At 41.3% G+C, this 16219-nt stretch overlaps 1 protein-coding gene across 1 annotated transcript in view; it reads left to right on the top strand.

Moving 5' to 3' along the window:
* The window catches only part of LOC143338220 (transmembrane protein 132C-like), a 144465-nt gene that overhangs the window by 71592 nt on the left and 56654 nt on the right, over positions 1-16219 (top strand). Inside the window, exon 4 of the mRNA XM_076758464.1 lies at positions 3220-3363. Within this exon, the coding sequence (XP_076614579.1) occupies positions 3220-3363 (144 nt within the window). The remainder of the gene's footprint in view (positions 1-3219; positions 3364-16219) is intronic.

Here is a 16219-nt window from a genome sequence, read left to right on the forward strand (position 1 = left end):
CAAGTACAAAACATGTTTTTGAATGACAGCATGTAATCACTCTTGCAATTTTCCCCTTTTCATGGATGCTATCCAGTCATTATTATCTTAAGGTCTGCTGAAACAGAGCGTAGTTGCTTTCAAGGAAAAGTAATCTGCCTTTCACTTGTTGCGTAAAATCTGCCGTTTTTCAGTCATTTTGCAAATCTGTCCCGTCGCTGTTTTGTGTGCATTTGTGTTATTCAATACTTACCTTTCAATAAATGATACATTTTTAGATCATTTTATCATTAAAAATCGTAAAAACTGTTAAATGTGCATTTGTCACACTTCACATTGGCTCCTGCAACTTTCTGGCTCTTTAACTCCTTATGTGGTCCTGAGGTCTGGACATAAGACCTGAACTGCCGACGCTTATTCACATTTCTCTGCTCTCTATATACACTTGTAGAATACATCAAGCTCTGCATCACCGATAGTAATCCAATAATATATGTAATGATACAACACTGATTACTTTTCAGTTTTAATCAGCTACAATGGAGACTTTTCTAATAACAATGTTTGAAATGATAATGTGAAGACAATGTGATGCAATTGGGGTAGCTCATGGTGGTAAACCTACGGAGGATTATCACCTGAATCTGCAGCTCTGCTCAGCTTAAATGTTTCGGTTCACTCTCACTGCCCTCAAAGTGTTGTTTTGGGCTGCAGCAGGCAGCTGTTTTCAGCGATAAAAACTCATTGTACACTACCTGCTCTGCACCAAGCAGCAGACAGGCACATTTAGAGACTAGCTGGTGAACATAGTGGAGCATTTAGCAGCTAAAGAGCCAGATATTTCCCTCAGGAGTTAGTAGAGACCAAAAACAGAACTAGGGAGATTATTGGGCTTCCAGTTGTCAGGTGGTCGGATGAATGATCATGATGCTGCTGGATGTGTGAATATGCAACTGTTTGTGCACCAGTTTGCCATATTCAACTTGCAAAAAAAAAAAAAAAAAACTAGTTATTGCAGGTTTATATACATTTTCTTTTAACTTACATTGTTTTAATTCTCATTTCATCAATGCATCAATAATGTTTTTGTTATTTTAGTCCTGCTATCTGGATATATTGTGTGGTATACCAATACTATACAGTGTGGTGTCTCAATGTTCTTATTTGCACAGAAGACTCATGGTCTCACACGGTCTATTTAATTTCCTGCTGTGTAAAACACATTAATATTAATGTGGTCTTTCATTCAGCATGTGAGAGGCATGCCAGAGCGTAAGGTGTGTTGACATGCTATTTGGGCGGTGGCCATCCTGAGGTGTCATTTCTGAGCATCAATCAGGGAGAGCCGAAAACTGCCTCTCCTGACAACCTCATCTCATCTGTAAATACTCATCCCACTGATGCAGGTTTTCAAGGAATTACTGAGGCAGCTTCATGTGCTGATGCATGTGAAAGGGGGCCTCCCTTCAAATTGCTTTCCTTTATTGCCCCCCCACCCCCCACCCCCCACCAGAAATCATATTAGCCAAACCAATTTCATTTACAACATGCCTTTTGTTAATTTAGCCCCCTGAACTAATGCATGTGTGAGAGGAAGAGAAGAGAGTATATGATGCAGGAGGAGGAAGCAGGTGCTGTTCTACATCATGGTGGGATTCTACCTTCAAATTGGAATTTTTGATCAATACAGCATATATACTGTAATGCTGGCAGAGTTATTCCATAGTTGATTATCGCTGCCCCCCCATAGACCACTGTCGGTGCTGAATCTGCTTGTGAGTTTGCAGTAATTACTGTGCCGTGGCCGAGGTGACGACTGGGAAACAGGAGGGCAGACGGCAATCTGTCTTCTCCTCCTAGTTATTGTCTGTGTCTTCACACCGGCTGCCTTTATCTTTGCTCGTCAGGAGCAAAGACCAACTAAAGGCCAGTTATTACCGCCTCAGCAGCCTGGATAAGATCAAAGAAGAACAGTTGAACACTGAAGATGTAATGGATGTGTTCTTCTAAGGACTGCTGCATGGTTTGTCATGTCATTATCCCCAAGTTAACGCTCTCTTTTTCACAGTTCCAGGGCAGGGATGGTCTCCAATTATTTTGACATGGGGAAAAATTACCCAGCGTTCATGTTTCACTGAATAGAAATGCTTTTTCCTCCTCACCTTTTTTTGCGCTGTCGTTGTTTGACTTTAGATCTGCCTTTTTCCTGCCATCTCTTCCTTCTCTTTCCTCACATAAAATATTCTGCGCCATTCATGCCAGTGGTCTGAACAAGAGCAATTTGTCATGTTGGAAGAGGAAGCGCTGAAAGCCACTCGTGTACTTCATGGTAATTTCATGTGACAGAGGAGGAGGAGGAGAGCAACAGCTTGTCAGTACACTGGAAGTGGAGGAGGTCATGGTTCCTCTAACAAAAAGGGTGGGGCAGAGGTGGCGTGGAGGCTGCAGAGAGTCCTTTTGACACCCCAGTTATGGGGGAACATGGCCAAAATTGTCTGGAGTGGAGCTTGTCGGCTATTTAATTGCTCCAGAGAGAGTCATGATATAGGGATATTTCAAGGTGTAAAACAGGACTTCTCATGCGAGACTACTTCCAGTCATGGTAGTTATGCTTTCACAGAGGTTAATTTGAACCCACTTACACTTTACTCATGATGATTTCAATTCAGCCATATGTTGTAATGCTAGCTTTAATCACTGCTAATTAAATAACTTGGCTCGTACCTGCCAGATTCACTCTCCTAAAGCAAGTTTCAGCCCAAGCTAAATATGAAAAAAAGTTTTGAATTTGCTGTTATATACTGCACGAAAAGGATACGGTCCAGAAGTGGAAAGAATTCCTTTACGAATCAGATTTTGTGAGAGAAGTGTCTTTTGGCAACATTGAAAGCCTTTCGAAAGTCTTTTCTGCTTTCATAGGCTCAGTTTAGTGTTTTTGTTTTAGTAAAGCATCTTTTTGATCAGGCTGTTAGTATTGTCCAATTTTGCTCAGCAGCTACTTTAATGTCCTTCTTCTGTGTGTGTCAGAGTCTGAAGTGTTTGTTTTGTGACCCCTGTGAGAGGCAATTAAAGCCCCACCTCATTTCATTTCCTTCTTTTGACACGTTTGTGTGACAGAGGCAGCGAAAAAGACCAAAAGAGGCCATTTCATGTTTCTGAAGCCATTCTGGTGACAGCTCCAGTATCATCGAATGTAATTTAATTTCTCTTTTTTTTTGTTTGTTTGTTTATCTGTTGCAGAGTCAAGCTGAAGGACGGCGTGGCATTCCTGGGAGCCAGAGCCAGTAACCCTGTTGTGTGGACGGTGAGTCAGGATGTCAGAAGTGAAGGCCACAGGGTCGTCACCCTCCACTGTCGCAGGAAGGAGAACAGTTTCAGTCAAAGGTAGGTCCGACTCTCTCCGTCCACAGAATTAATCAACGTGCGAATGAAATATGAACTGAACCCCCTGCTGAACAACCAGAGAGCAGCAGCGCACTCGCTCATTTCTCGGACAGCTGTCAGTAGAGAGTGATTGCAAAGAGTGAGGATGAAGGAGGACATGACTCAGCATCTGAACTACTCATTCTTTGGCACTGTCATGCATGCCGGTCCGCAGCCAGTCCTAAGGGCAGTCACTAAATGTATTGCTCAAGGAAGACAGTGTTGTCCATTCAGTGCCTGAATGGATAAACTGGAAATCGTCTCCGCATTGTCAATAAATCCCATGAAAAGACCAAAACCAACAATGGAGTGTTTCCACTAACAAATATTGCCTGTGCAGCCAAAGACTGATATGGTTCCTCTGTGCCCTTGACGACCATTGTTGTCCAAAATACAATTGAAGACACATCACTGAGTCACAGCGTTTCACTGAGTGACATGCTCCTTCATCACAATGAACATGGGCACAGCGCTTCATTTTGAGCCAACGCCACATACACTGTATATTCAGAAGGGAATCGAATGTAGAGTTGAAAACGGTACATTTGCTCCTGTTTGAACAGACAGGAAGTTGAAGTTGACACTTGCCTCAAACTGTTTTGGGAAATTATTTAGCTTTTTTAAAAAATAAATTAAAAGTATGTATTTGTGACAAATTTGTGACTATAATTGATATTTATCTAATAACAATGTATGAAAAAATAATGGAAAACAATGTGAATTGGGCTGCTTGTAATGTTGAACCAGCAATGAATGATCACGTGAGTTTCAGCTCATTGTTTTGATTTTCTAGCTCCAACTCTTGTTTCGGTTCACTCTCACCTCTCTGGTGGCATCGTTTTCAGCCACAGCTGAAACCTGTACCTTCTACGCAACCTTTAATTTCACTTCATTTCAGTGCACTGTGAAAATCAACCCGCAGCAGAGACTTGATGCTTGCTTGAGATGGGCGATCCATCACCTTATACATCCCAGAGGGGTTTATTCTTCGCCGAGTTCTTATCATAATGTGGTTTTCAAAACCCTTGTGTTGCATTCAAAGATGCTCAAACATTTGGAGGTTGTTCCACTAATGAGCTCTGCTGTCAAAACCCATATCCAAAAGAATGTTTTGAAAAGAATAATGTGAATCGGGTTGTGTGTTGCATTAAAGAGACTGGTGTTCGATAACCGAGACTCTAAAGTGAGTCCTTGAACGTACCAGCAAGAGTCTGAAGAGAGTCCTTGCTCGTAACTCCAGTAATGTAACTTTTACTGAAAAATTTGATGTTTACTACAAAGGATTAAATTTCTCAAGCAAGTTGTTCTTCATACCGCACAAATTAAATTGAATATAAAAGGCTGCCTGAAAGGACGGAAATCCATCTAAAACTTGTGGTATGCTTTGAAAATGACTGCCAGTAATGTGAGGTACCGTGCATACTTCATATTTAGCTGACGGGCTACATTATTCCAACGTGCTTGTGCCGTCCTTTAAGTATGACTGATATTTAAGGAAGGAAGAAGCATAATGTGATGCTTTACAACTTGGAGAAACTTAATTAAAGCCGTTATGTGTAAAGATCTGACAACATTACAGAGCACAAGAGAACATCTCTGACTTTCTCATCATGACAAAAGGACTTAAAAGTAGCCATGTGTGCTCATGATAGTGTATCCATTGATGACTAATAACTACGTGTCTCTTCTTGTGTGTGTGCGTGTCTTCATACAGTATTTGACATTCAACTCGACAGCTAAACGGTTTTAGGCAAAGACAAAGTAGCTGCACACAGGAAGTGACACACCCTGGCTGGGCTGTTATTTCCTCCTGGGTGTCAAGGTGATGACAGTGATGAATGACAAGTCATCTATCATTTACATGCATCTCTCTCACAGCCCCGCTGTGGAGAACAGACATTGAATTATACAGGACTGCTCAAATCAAGGTCACACATGTTGAATCTGGTATTATGCCCTGCTATTCTGCGCTCGACAAAAGACTACCTTGAAGTATTGAAATGATAATGCGACCCCTGCCGCGGCCCTGTGCTTTTAGGTTTCTTTAGCTTACATATCAAATGGAATAACTGTAGATCAGTGAATAAAAAACATTATTCAAAGTCCTTGGAAAATTGCGGAGATCATCAAAACACTCAGCTTTAATTTTGGAATTTTCTTTGATGAGGTTAAACAATTACAGAAAAAGCAACAGTCATGGTCTTTTCTACTCTGTCAGTTTCATCTCCTGGCCAGCAGCGCCGGCCTTGTGAAGCCAGCTCTCAAATCAGGTTTGCGGTCAATCTGCAACATGAACCCTCCACACACCCGATCAGACAAACACACTGCTCGATGGGCTTTCATTGGTCTTTGCTTTTGATATTCAAACTGGAACAAAATGAGCTGTCTGGACTCTTACATTCTCCACTGAAATCACTTTTTGAATTACTTTTTAAGAAAGAAACAGGCCTCACGGTTTCAAAACCCAGCTTTATTTATGAGACCAAAACAAGGTTTAGGAGTTGAGGTGCCCAGTCACTTCATCCATTATAGCTCTCTGATTGGTCAGACTTCCAGCTGGTGGGCTTGGTGGTATTTTCCTGATTAGTAGTGTAAAAAATAGAAGATTCAGGCTGGCTTGAGGCAACAACAGAGCAAGATTTGTTGAATTAAGTCTGAAAGCCTTGAAAGTAATTTTCTAAATGAATTTAATTTATCTCCCTGGTACCTGCACGGATTTCCTTTTTGACATACTTTTTCCTACTCATCAGTAATAAGTCCATACTCAGGGAGTGATTTTTTTCAACAGCTGTTGTGTAGGTAGGAGATTTCCTATTAGTCAGGTTAAGTGCAAAAAGATCTTCATTACCCAGAATCTGAATGGTGGTAATGGAAGTATATGGAGACTGAAACCGAGGAGTTTAAAAAGACAAGTGCCCAACAACATTAAATTTCCCTTAATGTCAATTGAAGCTCACTTCAACGGCCATTGAAACAGCATCGCTGCCAGAAACTGGAAGATAAACAGCGTGAACGGGATGCATGTCCTCTGGCTCGGGGTAGAAAGTGCAACATTACAGCCAATAGTGTGACCGCCAGGTTCAGACTGACTCAGATAGGCTTGAGGACTTAACTCCCACCAGCCAATCAGAAGAGGCGAGTGTCGCCTGTGGTCATGCAGATTTAGAGAGACAGTTGGATCTCAGTGTAATGATGCAAACGTGCACCGACACAAACTGCCCTCAAACACACACGATTTCTACATAATGACCACTTAGGGGAGGTCAGAAAACACATGTAGTCATGCCTCTGGGGTGTGCACGTTGTGTGTGCCTGCCTCACAACCGTAGTCTAGTTACTTTGGCAACCATATGGTCACTGTACTGATCTGCTACGCTCTGGAGAAACTCGTGGCAGCTGAGATTTGAGGTGTGAAAAGAGAAATAAATGACAATGTGATAGTACAAAAGAGGAAAAGGGGTGAAACCGAGTCTAGGAGGACACAAAGTATACAAAATGAAGTTCAGTAGCAGTGTGTGAAGCATGGACAATACAAGCCAGAGCTGTTTACACTGATGTTTGTTCCTGCTTTATGCAAAAAATGAAAATAAAGATAGAAACTGCAGCCGACAGACCAACAGATTGCTGTCTGTTATGTAACTAGAGGCTGAATGCTTCAGAGTAACGTGAGTGAACCATCACAACCGTCCTGTTGTTGTTTGTTTTGTTTAAAACAGAGAAAGTAGCACAGATAATATCCACCTTTGACTTTCAAATATATACAGTATAGAAAGGAAATCATGTTTATGTATATGTACGTTCATCATTGGAAACATTTTCTCTCCCTCTCTTGTGACTGTAGCAGTTTCTTTGTGCAAACCACAGAGACTGCACTCAATATCCTGACAAATGCTGATTTAGCCACAGTAAAGCAGGTACGGACGCCTGCTTGGGAATGCATTACATCTGAGTTTCATACCACGCTGTAAATGAATTGTCCATATAACAGTAAAGACAGTGTGCCTGGTGGCAAGACTTGTATTCCCTTTGTAGATAAAGCGAAGCCAGCATGTAAATTCACACTCATCATAAGCTCTCGAAATGTTTTAGATTTTGCGTGTTCCCAAAGAAGCACTTTAGAAATCCAGCAGGTTTTTTTTTTTTTTTTTTAAATGCTGATCTGTGTCGCAGAAAGCTGCGGTCAGCATTTTGTACTTGAGGGCCAAATGCAAGCTGGAAGGACTGCAAAATGGGTAGTGTAAGAGATAAGGAAATCCTACAGTGATCCAGACCTGATCCAAACTACATCTTATCAACATAGCTGCAACATAAGTTACACAATAATGTGCCATTCTATACATATATAATAAAAAAAAAATACTCTGAAGATAAAAACCACAAAAAAGAAATCCAGTTTCTGCGCACCTCTTATCACAAGAGAGTCCGTGTTGATTTAGCCACAAATAGGCCACTACGTACATGATTGTGTAAGTCTCCGGGCAGTAATAAAGCTGAGTGATGCAAGATCAAAGTGGCACAATGGTCGTCAGACAATGCTGCCTGCTCTGTTATGAAGATGTATTAGGACACTTGAATGCTAAGAGTTGTCCTTCACCAGCCAGTCCCCTGCCTCTGTGTCGTCACCGCTCTCTGTTACCATGGAATGAGAGGCTGCTTTTCCCCACCATCAAGCTAATTCATATTCTTTTCGCTCACCAGTACCATTGAACAGACAATCCCCATCAGTTGTTGGAATAGATAAGCGTAGGAATGCACACACACACTCGGGGAGTCTTCAACAAAGTGCATCATTTTAGCTCTTGTATGCAATTGGATGATGTCAACTACACACGCAACCCTGATGACAGCATCACGAGTGATGAAACATGTAGTTTTGCATTGGAGGATCTCTGTCAGATGATTCATTTCCTGGTAAATATAACATGGATTGGATTTTTTTTTTTTAAATTGCAACTAGGCTCCTTTCCAATCCAATATGTCATATTTTTAAAAGATGCTTACTCAGTGGAACCTTTCCGGAGCTTTGGAAAGAGTCTAAAATCATACCTTTACCCAAAGACTGAAAAGCGGATGTCACTGTAGACCTCTTACAATGCAGTCCTGAGATCCCTCCCCAGGCAAGTTTAACACCCATTCACACCATGACTCATGTGACCCTCACGACTCACACAGCGACTCACATGTGACCTCAACAACTCTCAAGGCGTGAATGATCCTGCAAGAGGATAAATGCCTGGGGCCCCCCAGTTAGTTAGCACGCAAGAAGCCTGTTGAATGAGAGGCAAAATGTTTTCTAAACCTCGCAAGTCCAGTTTTCTTGTAAAGCACTTAGATGTAGACCTGTTACTATACTTCCTGTGTCCTCATCTTCAATCAAATGCTAAATTATTTCAATTAAAACTGACTACTTATGCCAGCACAGCATGCTTATAGACCTGGGCACTCTACAAGCACTGCACTAGTACACATGTCTGATCAATAGTTAACACATATAATGACAGGAAACTAGTTGGGGCTGTGCTCTTGGATTTTACTGCAGCCTTTGATTTGCCTGGATTAGGAGTTTCCTCTCTGGCAGAACACAGTCAGTGTTTTTCACTGGCAGCTTTTCTGCCAGTGAAAAAATATCCTGCAGCGTCCCACAAGGGAGTTGCCTGAGGCCACTTTTTTTTTCTATTTTTATAAATGATTTACCGTGTGTTGTTAAGAAAGCTGACATAGTTTTATATGCTGATGAATCAACCTTGTTTTGTGTGTCACCAACTTGGGCAGAGCAATGGAGAACCTGCACGTCGAGTCGCATAGTATTAATAAATACGTGAAGATTTATCGTATTGCCAAAACTAGAAGTACTCTGCTTTGTTGTAGGAGTGTTGTCGCTAACGCCACAGCACTCAGCTTCTTTACTTATGGGATGTCGGTTAAGCAGGTCTCCAAGTCTCTTGTTAATTATGCAGACTGTCATATGGAAGAACACGACACACTTCTTCTGGTAAAAACTAGTATACATTCGTGGCTGTCATGGGTGTACACAACAAGTGAGTTGTGGTCAGCTGGCAGTAGCCTGGAACAAGCTTTCTAACAATATCAGACAGGTCAAAAATAGATTTCTCCTCTAGAAATGATCATAGATGCTGTTGGTCTTATATCTGTTTTGGAAGCTCTTTGTTATTTTTTGTTTTTAACTATGGCTTATTGTTGTTGCTTTCTTTATGTGTGGGGTTATTTCATATGTTTTCTGACCTTTATACCTGGTTCACACAGCATTTTTGGTCGGATTGATTCAGTGCAATTTTAATGTATTTTTTTTTTGTTGACGTGTCAATAAGAACATAAGAACTCCAGGAGGACTGACAACCACTCTGTGGAAGCCTATAAAGAATGAAGGGCGTTGAAGTGGGTCAGGTGGGGTGGGGTCGTCCACATAAACCAGAGCTGACAGTGACGCTCCTGTAGGATAATCACATTGCAAAATCAAAAAGAGAGTCATCAGCAATGCATGTCAGGTTCTCAAGCTGCTTCTGGCTCCATTATTTCTTTATAATGAAAGCTAACACAATTTGGAGTTCCTGTTTGATTGAGGGGAAGAGTTTAGAAAAGGAAACAAATGAAGGTTTTGTTACTGCAGTAGTAGTTCTCTGGCCCAATACTCAGTGTGTCAATCAGCAGCTTTTCCAAGCTGCTGTGGGAGTTCGATTCGTAATTGCAGGAGGTGAGGCGTGGCATCTAACCACTAATTAAAGTAAACCAAATCTAATGGCCAGCATTTCTCAATCTGCGCTCTCCCTCAAGTTAACACATGCACAGAGGGACATGGTGATTGTGAGAGCAGTAAAGCTTTTGACAAAACATAAGCTCCGTCTCAGACATAGAAGCTATTTGTTAGAATGATATCTTTTGGGCTTTGGCTCTGTTTTAACATGACGGGACCATTATGGATAGAGCTGCAATGCTTGTGCAATATTTGGCATCTGGTACAGAAAAGGGAGCAGTGGCACTGCTACAGAAGAGCAAAGAGTCGAAATATAATGATGTGAGGGAAGATGAGTGTTCTCTCACAGGCTGCATCGATGCTGGATTTCAAAACTTTCTTTGCATATCAAGCGTGTTTGTTTTCACAACTGATTAATCCGCTTATTAAGATTAATCAGCATTATTAAGCATTTGGTCATTCTGATTTCCAAGAGCCCAAGGTGGCATCTTCAAATCCCTATCCATTATTTTATTCTTGTTTATTTAGCAGCATTTTCCAACCGTCTCTCTAATATCCAGAGTCATTCAGTTTACTATCGTACATGACAAAGAGAAGCAGCAATTCCTCACATCTGAGAAGCTGAAGCTTGATGCGATTAATCAATTATAAAAATTGTTACAGATTAATGTTCTGTGTATTAAACTAATCAATAAATTGACTGAATGTTTCAGCTCTTGTATGACAAATTAATTAATGACCTTTGTGAGTGTGAGGGATGCCTCTCCCTGGTGGATTCTCTGCTTCCCTCATCAGTTTCATCATTTATTAGATAGACATCTGCGCTCTGTATTTTATATTATGAAAGCAGCCAAGCATTGTAAAAAATGACAAGACATTAGGTTATGACTCTCATTTATATCCTCGTTGCTCGCACGCTGAATTTTGGCAGGATAGTTGTAATGTAAGCCGTTGGCTTTGATGAAAGCTGAAGATTTAGTGAGGGAGACTGATGGTCCAATGATGGCCTCACAAGACAAGTGAAAAATTAAAATAGAATTTCAAAAAAATCAGTGAAAACCGATTTTAATGATCAATCTGACATGAGACAAATCTCCTCAGCACCTTAAATTCGATCACTCACACTATTTCGTGATTTTATTTAAATGATTTTCTTTCAGTGGCAAATTTGTTGCAGCATTCTCCTGAAGGCAAAATAAGACACGTTTAGTATCAGTTTTTTGTTAATTTAACCTTGTGCTACTGTAGCCATTCTGTTAATGAGACTGCATTCAGCTCTTGTGCTATGTTGTAATTATCACCAAAATGCTTCTACTCTTGGCCTTTGTACCTTCAAGATAAAAAGTAACTCAGGTGTTTATTCAGACCTGAATGATATGTGAAAACTGCCAGCACATCTATGTAAGGCAGCGAAACACTGAATCTGTCTGCACACTGTGAAGTATGAAATACTCAAATGTGTTTTTTCTTACTGTAAATATTAACTCTCGCGGCTCCTGTCTGTGCGTGTACACAGAAGCACGACACAAACAAACAAACAAACCAGTGAACAAATAGAACCCTCCAGCATCTTTTCACCTTCAAAGTCTACAGGATCATGAAACATGCCACCACATTCAATTTGTCTGCTGTTGCTCGAGAGGACTCCCGCTGAGAGCGAGTGGGAGGAAGGCTTACTCTAAAAGACTGACAAGACAGTCTTACAACACCTACACAATGATGCAAGCCGTTAAACCAAAGTTCTTAGGGCTGCTATCTAAAAACAACACCATAGTCTTACATGTGAGTGACAACGCGACAAGACACCAGGATAAATGGAATTATAGTTCGGCCGACAATGTATGCTTTACAGTGTGCGTTTCATCATGTTTGCACTTATTGCAGCTGGAGTAAAAAGTATTTTAGGGGTTACGATTTGAAAAAATAAAATCTTGCAGGGAAGTTGCACGAAAAGTCTCCGAGTTCTGTTGAGCCTTTGATGAGGAAAGTCAGCTCAGTGTGCGAGCTCTGGTGTGAAAATAGGTTAAAGATTCAAATTGTTTTCCAACAGTTGGTGAAATCATGTTTTAAGCATCAGTGAAATCGAGGCTTGTCATTCTGTGTTTGCCCTAGCCATCTGCTGAGGGAGGTGACATGAGCCTCTGAGGGTATTCCTGTGAAACAGAGGAAGCGAGCATCAGTGGGGGGAATGGAAACCCCAAGCTTGTTTTAGACTGAAATGATTAGCATACTCTGCAGTGTGCCAGGGAGAGAAGAAAGCCACAGTTACAATATAGACACTCCTTAAAGAATCTAGTGCGATAAGATCAGCCTCTGCTAAGCATTGTTACATCTCCATGCTAGATTTGCTTCCAGTACGCCATATATCCTTTTTCATTGTTATGTGAGATTACCTGATGAGAGTTACAGCTGTGCTCTTCAAGGGGATGATAAATCAACATTATCGGTTAGGAATGGATGGACTTCCATGAAAATGTGCAGACATCCATGTTGTCTAGAGTCACCATCAGGTCACACTTGACTTTGACCAATACTTTTACTCACCTGCAAAACTGCTGACACTCCCATCAGCCTGTGTTGCACTTTCTGTTTAGTGCTGATGTTAATCCAGTGCTAATGGCCACATTACCATGCTAACATGCTAAACTAGCAAGGTTAACTCAATGAATACAGCCTGCTAAACATCAGCATGTTAGCATGCTGACAATAGCTTTTTTTTTGTCAAAACACCACTGTGCCAAAGAAGAGTCTGACACAGCTGCTAGCATGGATGTAGATTCTTGAGCTGTGTATCTAATCCATACCGCATACTGATTCTAAGCAGGTTTAGAGGATGTTGTGTGTTCACACTGGAAAAATGACAAAATATAGTTATAGGCAGTATACACACCAGCATACACATACAGTGCAAATATGTCGGCTACTTCAGCACCACGGACAGGACCATAGATTTTTCAATACACAGCACACTTAGGCTGCTGTTATTTCAGAGCCATGGTCAGGACCATAGATTCTAACTTGAACAATCCTCAGTCAGACAAAGGATCAATGCGTCAGGCAGACTAGACGATCATATTCAACTAACTCTCTGCTACTAGGGCATGGAGAGGGGGGATGGCAGGTAGGTTAGTCATTTTGCTAACAAAGGGGGTGGCATCCTCCCTCATCCTCCCTCATCTGCCAACTCAGGCATGTTGCCTGACAGACAAAAATTATATATATTGCCCAGTTCTAGTTGAGCTAGAAGGGAAACAGTAAGAGAAAATGATCTTTTTATTGAACCAGCAGAGGTTTGCAGTCATCCAGAACATGAATGGATCAACAAATACACGGAGGAGTGTCCGTCCTTGTATTGCATGTTCAATCACACATAGGTTACCTTGGGCCCCAGGAGTGTGAACCGCCCACTCTGTGCCCCATATGGAAGCTGTGCCATATTCATGATCTCATTATGCATGTCTAAGTGGTCCTGAAACAGCATGTACATTTTAACCCAATTTGATTGATCGTTCTCATGATATGGTAATAATAGCCCGAGGCCTTGTATGGGGTGCAATCTTCCCCTGCTCTCATCACTTCTTCGCCCCATCTCAATGACAGGTTCTCTCACTTTCTCCACCCCTCATCTGAAATGTAAGACATTTATTACGTGGCTCCCCTTATGGAAATCCTGTCATTAGGAAATAGTAGAAATTTGTCATTCACGCGTGTATTTGTTGAGTAATGAGCAATAATGTCATCCCTCACTGGATATGGTGATTGTATTCCATACCTTAGATGTGCGTGTAATTTGAGAATCTGTGTATGTAGGATTAGCTTGCAGAGTTACAGTTTAGGCATAAATGCATACACAAGAGCTTATTTGAATAAAGAATGGTTTATGCATTCAGTGCTGACATTTGACTACACCCCATGAACTGTGAGCCCATGCGAATGTACATTGTTTGGGTTAGTGAATATGTGTCTATAAGGCAAGGTTTACCCCATGCTGGAGAGTCATTAGGAGCTGCAGTAATTGACAGAACAATGGTGGCTGAAGATTGAATGAGAAAGGAGTTCGATATTCGGAGCTCTTCAGTTCAGCTGGAGAGGTCAGAGGGCCTCGCGCTGTTCTTTCTGATTGCGCCAAGCTTTACTCATGTGGTGAATGAACACATACAATCAATGGCCAGGCCAAGCAGGACCAGTGGGACTGCATTTACAACCAGAGTTAAATCAAAGGTCCCTTCAGCGCAATCTGAATCCAATGGAGGAACTCACCATGCATCAGCGAGATATATGGATGTTAATGACCTGCCTGCTGAGGGTGTCAGTGTGTGCGCACACGCATGCACCTATTTATGTGTATTTGATTAAGTGCAAAATTAAAGAAAAGACTACTATTAGTTTGAGCCTTGAAGAGCGTGACAGTGTTGATTAGTTCCGTGTTGCAATCTGTTTAATTAATACTGGTTCAAAAGTACACTCGAGCAGACAAAACGGAGAGATTTAGACTGTGTGTGTGAGAGAAAGGTGAAAAATGCTGTGAGAGAAAATAAGGAAGATATAAGATGCATTTATGTGTGTAGGTGTGCGTGTGTGTATGTATTTTCCTGCTTGTCCTTGAATGTGTGAATGGTCTTTTGAGTGCAGCGTTACTGATGATGGCGAGGGGAGGAGAAGCAGTTACCCTCCCAGGTGGTCTAATTTGTATGTTTGGGAACTGCTGTTTTCTTCAATTGGCTTATCACAGGTACAGGTAGCATACAATTTGGTATGAAAAATATTTGACTGTGTTCCATAATCCTTTTAAGTAATCATCCAGACTTGTTATTTTCTTGTATTTACCAGTAGGGCCACTAATGCATTGGTGAAATGCTCTCTTCCGTCCCCTTTATATAAAAAAAGATTACGACAGCAGTCCAAGGCCGGCAACTATGTAATCGTTAGATGGATCTGCAATATTGATTGTATGTAATTTAATTTGCATGAGTGGCATCTGAGCCCTGTGTGTTGCTGAGCCTTCTTGTGCTTTATACAATCATAAAGGCTCCATAGAGGAAACAGCCTCCCACGTATAACAAGATAAAAACATAAGTCTTATTTATTCCCTCAAACCCGTCGTCATTAATGGAAATCAAAATGGACGCGATGCCACTAATGAGCTATAATTAAAATCTCAGGGGAATGATTTATACCACATCCTCCTACTCAGAGATACTCTCTGCCTTCTCCTCCATCCAGCCTTCTCCCTTAGCAACTCCACATATGAATTAGATATTTACTGTGGATTCTATCATATCCTTGACCTGCACGTTATCAGTGAACTAGTATATCTGCCCTGTGAAGCGAAATATACTTGATTGAGCCCTCTGGGGCTGAAACTGAACTTGGCCTTGGCTCTGTGGCTAATCCAGGTAAAGCAGCCAAAGACGTAGATGCATGAAATCAGCTGGAAACCAACAGGAGGTTAACTTCTGCGGATATTTGTCAGCCTGGTTTGTTCAGGGGCCACGTTTCTAAAATGTGCTTTCCATGTTGTCGGGTCATTAAAGAGAAACCTACAATCAGACACAGAAGTGCCGCCGTAATCGCTTGGCAGTCCGAGACTCACGCAGTAACGTTTTAAAAGAGGCGTTTCTTGTCCATTTCAATATATATATAAGAATCAAGCATATTAATAATTTTAAAGTAAAAGCAAAGCCTCCGAACAAAGCTCTGCAGTTCCTCAATCTGACTTTTATCAGCAACCAAAGCCAGTGCTGGTGGGGAGCTGCCCACAGACAAGTTGGAGATTGGCCATGAAGCCTGGTGGTGTTTGATAAGGCAGGCCTGTTGGCCTTGGGACCCTAGGCTCATACCCTGTGATCCACTTCATCTTCTAATAAATCATCCGCTCAATCCTTGGCCCCTGTTAATGCTTTAGAGCTCTCTTTGAGGTGAACTTTATACTGCAAGAACTTGTCAAGGGATTTCCAGCACACAGACATTGACCAACAATTTAAACATAGTGTTTAGGATGTAGAGCAGCGCCGACTAGTCTGATTAATTGATCAGTCAATCAAAAGTTAATCTGCTGTTTTGATAAACATCAACATGTATCTTTAATTGCAAAAATGTCAAACA

This window comes from Chaetodon auriga, chromosome 19 (assembly GCF_051107435.1).
Source record: "Chaetodon auriga isolate fChaAug3 chromosome 19, fChaAug3.hap1, whole genome shotgun sequence".
In the NCBI taxonomy this organism is placed as follows: Eukaryota; Metazoa; Chordata; class Actinopteri; order Chaetodontiformes; family Chaetodontidae; genus Chaetodon; species Chaetodon auriga.